The 10,017-nt window shown below is 62.5% G+C and overlaps 1 protein-coding gene across 2 annotated transcripts in view; it reads left to right on the top strand.

Moving 5' to 3' along the window:
* USP36 (ubiquitin specific peptidase 36) overlaps positions 1-10,017 on the top strand; it is a 30,942-nt gene that overhangs the window by 9,338 nt on the left and 11,587 nt on the right. For both annotated transcript variants that reach the window (XM_005884217.2, XM_005884218.2), the window contains exons 2-8: positions 937-1,101; positions 2,718-2,974; positions 3,448-3,669; positions 6,414-6,524; positions 7,068-7,170; positions 9,425-9,492; positions 9,886-9,956. In XM_005884217.2, the coding sequence (XP_005884279.1) occupies positions 1,064-1,101; positions 2,718-2,974; positions 3,448-3,669; positions 6,414-6,524; positions 7,068-7,170; positions 9,425-9,492; positions 9,886-9,956 (870 nt within the window). In that variant the 5' untranslated portion in view covers positions 937-1,063. The remainder of the gene's footprint in view (positions 1-936; positions 1,102-2,717; positions 2,975-3,447; positions 3,670-6,413; positions 6,525-7,067; positions 7,171-9,424; positions 9,493-9,885; positions 9,957-10,017) is intronic.

Genomic DNA, 10,017 nt, shown 5'->3' on the forward strand with positions numbered 1-10,017 from the left:
TGTGTGTGTGGGGGGGGGGGGGGGGGGGGGAGACAGAGAGGCCGGCCTCGCTGTCAGCACTTAACCCACGTGGAGGAGTGGGCTCCTGGCAGGTGCTGTGTCGGGTCCTCATCACCCATTCAGCTGGGTTCACTCTCCCAAGCTGGACCCGCGCCGGCCCAGGACCAGGGCTCACCTGCCCCGAGGCTCACCTGCCCCGAGGCTCCTTATTTATTTAGCGGGGTGAGTTTGGGCTGCAGCATGGACACTGTAGGGAGTTTCTGTTCCGTTTTGTGTCGATAGCCCTTCTTCGCGGGAGGAGACGGGCTGTGTCTGGAATTGGCTGTTCAGTCCTGCGCGGGCGGGAGCGGGGTCACGGGGCAGCGACGGGTGGCACTGCGTAGTGATAGTTGTTGGCGCTGGACAAGGGGGTGAGGGGGACCCCGTGCTGTTCTCCCCACGTGTGCGTCTGAGCATTTTCACACTGAAATGCTTGAAAGCACCTCAGTGTTAGGTCATCATAGCGATTCTGGGTGGTAATTGAAGGGGGAAATGCTCACCAAGCAAAGGGAAAATTTGTCAATTCTTACTGCTCCTTCAACTTATTTATTTATTTATTTACTTATTTATTTATTTTTAATTTCCCTGGTTCAAACAGTAAGAGAGCGGAGAGCATTCCCTGTTTGTTACCGCTTCCTCTTCGGAATGTGGTTATTGGGGCTGACGGGTCAGGGGGCTGACTGGGAATGGGGGAGGTTTTGTTCACGAGTCCGTCACTGACGTGGAAGTTTAAATAGCTGTTTTCATCCCGAGCCCCTCGAGTGGCTCAGTCCCCCGACTCGTCCTGACTCTTCCCAGGTCCACGCTGTTCCTAGCAGGTGCCTGCCTTCCTGCTCCGCACTTGGAGGGGCTGGTGAGACAGGGAGACACCGCTCACGGCTGCTGTTTATCCCACAGGTTCTGACGCCGGTTCTGGACGTCAGGCTCGAAGCTTTGGTGGTTTAACGGGCCGAGCGAGCGCGAGGAGCACATGCATTGGAGGGTCCCGCCCCACACCCGCCCAGTCCGGCCCGGAGCCTGACCCATGCTGCAGCGGGGCGCACCCAGGCTCCCCCATCCCGGGTAAGCGCGTGTCCCTGCGCCTTTCATCCATTCCCGCGTGGGACCCTTCAGGGTGAGGGCTCTCAGAGGACCCCCCCCCCCAAAGGATGCTTTTATTTCCTCAAAGAACGAGCACTTTCTTTTTTAAAGATACATTCTACAATCCTGTACTTTACAGACATTTTAACGGACAAACAGACATGGTCCATGTGTGAAGTTAGATGTTTCGTGGCCATAAACGTGACCGTCTCATCAGAGCCTGGGTCTGGGTGCTCCTGACGTAGTCGGTGCTGCTGTGGCGGGAGGGCCAAGGGGGTTGCCACTGTTCTGATGGGAACCTATTTTCCTAACGGGGCCTGGAATAGCTGAGCTTTGGCTGTGGGGTGTGGAAGAGAAGCTGGCAGAGGCGATGGGCTGCCTGTCTCTTAGTTTCTGTGGCCGCCCCACCAGCCCCCTCCCTCTATCCAGCGCTCAGCCCTCATCCAGTGCTTGTTGGCCGTTGATTTCACACCCCTATGGTGTATTTTCATCCCTGTCTTACAAAGACTAGGGGCCTGTGGGAGTCACAGTGACGGTCCCTGGAGTTTATAGCGGAAAAGGGCAGCCAGGCCTGCCCATTCCAGAGCCCGGGGCCCCGCTGCCTTTGCTTGCATTGGGCACCTCGTGTTTACCATCTAGTCCCGTCACCATCCCTTTATGCAGGTGATCTGTCCAATATGCAGTCACGGGTGCAATTTCAAGTCTTACACGAGCCACGTTAAAAAATAAGCAGCAGCCCGGCTGGTGTGGCTCAGTGGTTGAGCATCGACCTATGAACCAGGAGTCATGGTTTGATTCTCCGTCAGGGCACAGGCCCTGGTTGCGGGCTCGATTCCCAGTGTGGGGCATGCAGGAGGCAGCTGACCAATGATTCTCTCTCATCATTGATGTTTCTCTCTCTCTCTCTTCTCCCTTCCTCTCTGAAATCACTAAAAATATGGGGGAAAAGAAGAAGAAGCTGAAATTAAGCTTCATGGTCTATTTTATTTAACCAAATATATGTCAAATATCATTTCAGCATATAAGCAATCTAAAGACTATTGGAGTGTTTTACTTTCTCATACTAAGTCCTCGAAATCTGGTGTATGTCACTCACTGCACGGTTTGAAGCGGCCTCTTTCCACATGGTCAGTGGCCACATGTGGCCGTGGCTTCGATTTGGAGAGCATGGGTCTGGGCAGACAAGCGCGCTCCTCGACTTGCCTCTCTGGCCCCTGTGTTACGTGGATGTGGGTGTGTAACCAGAGTGTCCTGTGAGAATTGGAGTTTCCCTAGCTCGGAGCACACGTTAGGACCCCCGGGCGCCTTTGGACGGAACGTGCACGAAGCCCCCACTCCCTGAGGGAGAGAGGCACGCCCGAGGGGGCCCTGGCCTCCCGGTGCCGCCCTGTCTGTCCAGCGCTCTCTGCAGAGGCACCTTGTCTCTTTGAGAGGAACAGCGTGGACCCTCTGTGTTCGGGTGGTTCCGTGGTTTACGCTTCCCCCGTAGGGTTGGCAGCCGCTCAGAGGAGCGCTCCGGGTGACAAAGAGGGCTCTTCAGAGTCGGACTCTGTTCCGGGCACCTGGCTACCGGGCCCTGTGCTCTTCTCGCCCCGCAGTGACGCCATGCCCATCGTCGACAAGCTGAAGGAAGCCCTGAAACCCGGCCGCAAGGACTCGGCCGACGACGGCGAGCTGGGGAGGCTGCTGGCCGCCTCTGCCAAGAAGGTCCTGCTGCAGAAGATCGAGTTCGAGCCGGCCAGCCGGAGCTTCTCCTGCCAGCTGCAGTCCCTGCGGAGCAAATACGTGCTGCTGAACCCCAGGCCGGAGGGCACCGCTCGCCCCCGCGGGGATGAGCCACCCGCCAGGAGACAGGGTACAGACGCCTGGCAGGAGGGCAGAGGGCCTCGCTGGGTGGTCACCAAGTGGGTGGGCGAAGCGTTGACCGATTGGTAGGAACCAGAGCAGATTGGTCAGAGTTGTGAGTTTCTGTGGGGTCCATGGGTCTTAGTGACCCGGGGCCGGGCAGAAGGAGACCGTGTCCTTAGCTTTCCTGGGGATGCGTGTTTCACAGCCCTGGGCTTGGAAAGAAGCTGCAGGGGGCCGGGCCCGGCTCCTCCGGCTCGTCATTCCCTGCATCTCGCCCTCTCGCCGTGGGAGGCCTTGAATTCCTGGCCTACGCCCTCGGGAAGGTCCTGGCGGCTGGGCTTCCTCCTGGGCTGATGGAGCTTCCAGTAAATGGGACACCAGTTCCCTTCGCTGCCGTGCTGGGACAGGTGCCTGCTAAGTGCACGTCACCGATTCCTTTCTGCGCCTAGAAGTGTGTCATCCTCTCCCTGTCCGTCCCAGGCTGCGAGCGCGTGTATGAGAGCGGAGGCGACGGAGTCCCCGCCCCGCAGAAGGTGCTCTTCCCCGTGGAGCGGCTGTCCCTGAAGTGGGAGCGCGTCTACCGCGTGGGCGCCGGGCTCCACAACCTGGGCAACACGTGCTTCCTGAACTCCACCGTGCAGTGCCTGACCTACACGCCGCCGCTGGCCAATTACCTGCTCTCCCGGGAGCACGCGCGCAGCTGTGAGTGCCCGCGGTGGGGCTGGGGGTGGGCTAATTAGACCCGCGTGCTGGTGGCGCCACCGTGCAGCCTGGATCACACTTAGGAGTGACGTTTCATGACACCTAGTAACCGATAAAACCCAACTTCAGGGGTGCCCCCTGTGGGACAGGCCATGGAAATGCACTGCTCAGGAGGAGTAACGGTCTCCAAACTTCTCTGAGCATATTTCCTACAAGGAAAAGGGTTTTTCAAAGATGTATCCAATGACAGGGTGGGCAAAAGGAGGTTCATTGTGGATCGTATGGAAAATAGTGCAATCTGTATATATAAAAGCCTAAGCGACCACCGACTGGCCAGTAGCTATGATGTGCACTGACCACCAGGGGGCAGACGCTCAATGCAGGAGGGGAAACCACAGGCATGGAAACATGGCACAGACTGATGAATCTCAGAGGGAAGAGGGGAGTGAGGAAGAGATTAACCAAAGATCTTATATGCATCCTAGAGACCTAGTGCACGCATTTGTGCACTGGTCGAGTCTCTCGGTCTGGCCTGCGGGGATTGGGTCCAAACTGGCTCTCTGCCTTGTGGAGGACGATGGTACAGGTGGGAACCGAACCCACACCCTAAGTCTGTGCTCTGACTGGGAACCGAACCCACAGCCTAAGTCTGTGCCCTGACCGGGAACCGAACCCACAGCCTTGTGTTGTACGGGACAGCGCTCCAGCTGACTCAGCCACCCGGCTGAGGCTGTGGTGGCGTTGCTGTGTGTACGGCGAACAGGCTGCGTGCTGCTCAGTGTTGATTCCGAGGGGGCCTGGGCCGCTGGTGTCTGGGTGCTGGCGGGGAGGGGGAGAGGGTGGAGTAGAACCTGCTTGGAGAGGTCTCCGTGCTGCAGGACATGCTCGCCCTTGGAGACACGGTCGCACACCAGGATACGGGCACGGGGCCGTTGGGGCAGCATCGCCATGGCAGCGGGAGAGGGAGGGGAGCGTCCCCTAGCAGGGGCTGTGTAATGACTGTGCTCCGTCCGCTCGTGTGCGAGGGCTGAGCGCAGGCTGCGGGTTTGAACAGCAGGCTGTGGTGACACGCACCGTGTGGGGTGGATGCAAAGGAAGCTTGACCCGCGGCTGCAGTGCCGCTGACGGGTGCGCAGTCTGTCCCCACCCCGAGGTGTTCAGATGGTGATGGCCTGGTGAGGAGCGGGAGGGGTTGGGCACTGGGAGGGTGCAGGCTCACTAGTGCGTCCCTTCGGAAACCTGAAATGAGCCGGGTGGTGGGACGGTCTTGTGCTTCTCTTTCTAGGTCAGTGTCTCATAACTTTAAATAAAGGCAAATCGTACCCCTGTCTGGCCTCGTGCCTGGGGAGGAGCAGACACTATCGGTGATGGACTCGGCCTGGGGGTCGGCTGCTGCCAGCACTCGGGCACGTGTCTGCTCCTGGTGGTCTGGAACCATGTACCAGGCTGGGTGGCCCACAGACAGGACTTGTTGACCACACGGGGCCTCACATAGGTTTCCCGAGCCCTGACACAGGAACGGGCACCTCCTGGGGGCAGCGGGCAGGCTGGGGGCAGGAGCCCTAGTGTTCTGGCTGGTGGCCTTGTGACGCAGCTGGAGTCAGAGAAACAGTGCCCTGAACTCTGCCTTGGGCATCAGGCCTGATCTCTGTGTAAGCAAATGTACTGAAGGAGCAGGAGGACCTACAGGGGTCCCCACACGACCCCCGTCACGGGGAGAGGAGCACAGCTGCTGGGGGTCGTGGCCCTGAGGCGTGGGGGCAGCCTGGGCACGGCCCCTGCATGTATGTGTGTGTGTGCAGGGGGGTCATGGCCCTGAGGCAGGGGGGGGAGTCTGGGCACGGCCCCTGCATGTATGTGTGCGGGTGTGTGTGGTGGGGGGTCGTGGCCCTGAGGCGGGGGGGCAGCCTGGGCACAGCCCCTGCATGTATGTCTGGGGGGGTGCGGGGGGTCGTGGCCCTGAGGCGGGGGGGCAGCCTGGGCACAGCCCCTGCATGTATGTCTGGGGGGGTGCGGGGGGTCGTGGCCCTGAGGCGGGGGGGCAGCCTGGGCACAGCCCCTGCATGTATGTCTGGGGGGGTGCGGGGGGTCGTGGCCCTGAGGCGGGGGGGCAGCCTGGGCACAGCCCCTGCATGTATGTCTGGGGGGGTGCGGGGGGTCGTGGCCCTGAGGCGGGGGGGCAGCCTGGGCACAGCCCCTGCATGTATGTCTGGGGGGGTGCGGGGGGTCGTGGCCCTGAGGCGGGGGGGCAGCCTGGGCACAGCCCCTGCATGTATGTCTGGGGGGGTGCGGGGGGTCGTGGCCCTGAGGCGGGGGGGCAGCCTGGGCACAGCCCCTGCATGTATGTCTGGGGGGGTGCGGGGGGTCGTGGCCCTGAGGCGGGGGGGCAGCCTGGGCACAGCCCCTGCATGTATGTCTGGGGGGGTGCGGGGGGTCGTGGCCCTGAGGCGGGGGGGCAGCCTGGGCACAGCCCCTGCATGTATGTCTGGGGGGGTGCGGGGGGTCGTGGCCCTGAGGCGGGGGGGCAGCCTGGGCACAGCCCCTGCATGTATGTCTGGGGGGGTGCGGGGGGTCGTGGCCCTGAGGCGTGGGGGCAGTCTGGGCACAGCCCCTGCATGTATGTGTGCGTGTGCAGGGGGGTCATGGCCCTGAGGCGTGGGGGGAGTCTGGGCACAGCCCCTGCATGTGTGTGTGTGTGTGTGTGGTGTGGTAGGGGGGAGCCTCACCTCAGGCCTCGCCCGCAGGTCCGCAGGGCAGCTTCTGCATGCTGTGCGTCATGCAGAACCACCTCGTGCAGGCCTTCGCCAACAGCGGCAACGCCATCAAGCCCGTGTCCTTCATCCGGGACCTGAGAAGTAAGTGGGTCCCAGCCTCCCGCCTGCGGGCTCCACAGCGGCTGCTGGGTGTGGAGAGGCCGGGCGTCCCGAGACTCAGGGCCAGTGGCTGGGTGTGGAGGGCTGGCGGCGCACACCAAAGGGCAGTGGGCTCTGGACGGCTGGGGACGGTGTCACAGTGGGGGCAGGTGAGCGGGCAACGGAGATGGGGTGAGTGAGGCCAAGTCCGATGGCCTCCCGCCGGGCGGGACAGGGAGCTGGTGCTGGAAGCCAGGTGGGTCGAAGCATACGAATCCCCCGGTGCTGCATCGGCTTGGGAACGCGGGGTCGAGGGGGTTTATGGTCGGTGTGGGCACCCCGAGCCCCCGCTCCTGTCCAGTGGGGAGGGTTTGGCCTGGAAAGTTGGGCCATGAGGGGGTGTCACATGTGCATGGCTCGCTTCCTCGCCGCCCTTGCAAAGGTCTGCCGTGGACCGGTCACGGGGAGGTGGGCACGCACGTGGGGCATTGAAGAAGCAGGGGCTCCCCTCCCATCTGACGGTGCTCCTCCCTCCTCCCTCCGCAGAGATCGCCCGGCACTTCCGCTTCGGGAACCAGGAGGACGCACACGAGTTCCTGCGGTACACCATCGACGCCATGCAGAAGGCCTGCCTGAGCGGCTATGCCAAGTATGTGCTGCCCTCCCCACCTTTCCTCACTGGGGGCGTCCAGGCCTCACTCCCACCCCGTTCCCTCTGCGCTATGGCAACAGGTCCAGACCTCAGACAGGCTGCACGTGCTCCCTGGGAAAGGCCTTCTGTGCTCCCCCCGCCCAGGTGCCGTGGCCGGTGCTCAGAGCCCAGGAGAGGGTGTGTGAGTGCTGAGTGGAGAGCCCAGGACGCAGCTCCCAGGAGCCTCCCACCTGCTCCCCTCCATCCCTGGGCTTGGCCTGGAGGAATTCGGCTGGGCCGCGAGGCCACAGCGGCAGGCGGTGCTGTGAGGGTGGGCGCAGCACGTCAGTGCACTGGGCCCCAGCCCTGCCCAGGCGGAGAGCTCTCAGGACCATGACTGACCCTGACCCTGACCCTGGGCCAGGTGGATGAGGCAGGCTCTGGAGGCGGAGAGTTGGGGAGGCTGGGCTGGGGGTAGGACGCATGAGTTTGGGTTTGGGCTGAGGTGGGGCGGGTCCAGGTTTAAGGTCTGGGCAACCTCCAGGGGCACTGGCAGCTCAGCCTCCGTGTCTGACACGAGTCTTTTTTCCACGTCCCTCCTGAGCTCAGTGAACTCTCTTTTATTTGAGTTGGAAAGTCTCCTACTCGGGGTGTTCGCCCCCAGAGGCTCTCACGCGGCCGGGAGCGCGGGCTGCGCCTCCCTGCTCTGTGCTTGTTTCTGGCTAGTTTCCCTCGAGGGCAGGTTTGCTTCTGGTTCACTGTTTTCTGCTTGATCCGCATTTGCTTGGGTGGAAGCGGTCGGTTTTCATCTGTCCCCGGAACTGGGCGACTCGCACGGCTTTCACCCGGCGCCCCCTCTTGCCGGCCGGGGAGTGCACTCCGTGGTGGAGGCCAAGGGCTGGGTGCTGTGGTGCTGCCGTGGGTTTTCAGGCCCCGAGTTTCTCCTTAGCTTCTCTGGCCCTTCACCGCCCGGTTCCCCGGGGAGCCCGCCCGCCTTTGCCTCTGGCTGAGAATCACCGTGTTCGGGGGCTGCCCCCCTGCTGTGCCTTGGCACCCCGAGTCTGAGAGCTGCGCACTTGTGGGTTTTCTGTGACTCGGGCCACGCCTGGTTCCCGCCTCTCCCTCACTTGTGTTTCTGGGCCACGCGTGACTGCACCGAGGCGGGCGGCGTCATGCCGGCGGCTGGCATCGCTTCCGTTTCCTGCTTACGGGTCATCTGGCGTTTGAGGCTGTCGGGCCGAACGGAGAGGGTCCTGTGGTTCCCTTCGCTCCGTCCCAGCCCCTTTGGGTGACTTGGGCGCTGCTGTCACGTGGAGGGAAGTTTGCTCTCCTGGCTGCCGTGGAGTTCGGTGTCCCCTCTGTGGATGGTGGTGGTGAAAGGAGGTGGTGCCGTTCACTTTTCATTTCCTGACTTTGCAAAGTAAAGATTTGGTGACACTTGGTCCCCATGTGTCTTGGAGTATTTTCCCCCCTGAGCTCCTGGGGTCCGGGTGGCCCTGCTGTCAACAGTCACATAGACTGGACAGCAGGCTGAGCTGGGGCCTTCTCGTGTGTGTGTGTGTGTGTGTGTGTGCATGTGCACTCACACGTGTGTAGAGTCCTCCGGGCCGCTACATGTGGTGAGGAGCCCTGGCCGGGGAGTCAGGTGTCTGGGGAGATGGGGCAGGTGCCGGTGGAGGGGACGCTGTCCTGGGAGGGAGTGGGCCGCGCTGGGTGTTCCCTGTGGAGTTTTCATCTTTTTAAAGAAGACTAAGGGCCGGTGAGACTAGTGTCCTGGCGGTCTCGGTGGCTCTGAGGAATGAGTCAGGCAGGTGCAGGGGCTGCGGGTGAAAACCCAGAGCAGAGGTGGATATGGTGTTGCTTCGAGAGTCTTCCTCACGTGAGCGCTCAGGTGCTGTGCTCTGCGTCCTGTAGTTAGTAAACGGGCTGGGGGGCTTGAGCACAGGCTTGCCCGACCCGAGCCCCTGCCTGGGACCCCTGCTGTCCTGCGGAAAGGACCCGCCCAGTGGCCTCTGTCCCCGATCGGGGGCTGGCGCATGCCCAGCCAGTGGCGGGTGAGGTGACCGTGCAGGACTGAGCAGGACCTGAGCGGGACTGGGCGCGAGGTCGCCCACTGAGAGCAACGGGAGGCTTGCGGGGCGGGTGTGGGGAGCGGGGAACGTCCTGGGGTGCGCAGTGGGCGGGGCGCTGGGTGGGCGAGGCGCTGGGTGGCGTGCCAGCGCTGCTTTGCTGCTTCCTGGAGTCCACTTGACGGCTGCGGCCTCTTTCACAGGTTGGACCGTCAAACGCAGGCCACCACTTTGGTCCACCAGATTTTTGGAGGCTGCCTCAGGTCGCGTGGTAAGCGGAAGCTCTTCTCTCCCCCTTCCTGTCAGGACTGAGGAGGAACCGGGCGGTGCTGAGAGCTAGCGCCAGGCTGGGCTCTTTCCTAGGCGGGACCCGAGGCCAGGGTCTGGGCGCAGACACCCTGTACCTGACGGGCACCCTGTTCCGGGAGGCAGTGTGAGCGAGCCGTCAAGCACGGTGCAGTGAGGGCAGCAGTTCTTCCCATGACCCCTAGCTCCTCGGGGCAGCGTTGAGCCTGATGTACATCGTCTTATGGACCCTGGGGGCCCATGAGCTCTCTCTCCGGATGCTGAGGTCTCGAGGGGTTTGCCGAGGGGACCTCGTGGCTCTAGGGCGCGGACACCTGGTGGGGTATCTGCCCCACCACCGCCCTCTGCTCTGTTGCAGTGAAGTGCTCGGTGTGCAAGAGCGTGTCGGACACCTACGACCCCTACCTGGACGTGGCGCTGGAGATCCGGGTACACCCCCCACCCCCATCCCCGCCCCCAGTCTGTTTGTAATAGGACCCGGCGGACAGAG

This window comes from Myotis brandtii, unplaced genomic scaffold, assembly GCF_000412655.1.
Source record: "Myotis brandtii unplaced genomic scaffold, ASM41265v1 scaffold825, whole genome shotgun sequence".
In the NCBI taxonomy this organism is placed as follows: Eukaryota; Metazoa; Chordata; class Mammalia; order Chiroptera; family Vespertilionidae; genus Myotis; species Myotis brandtii.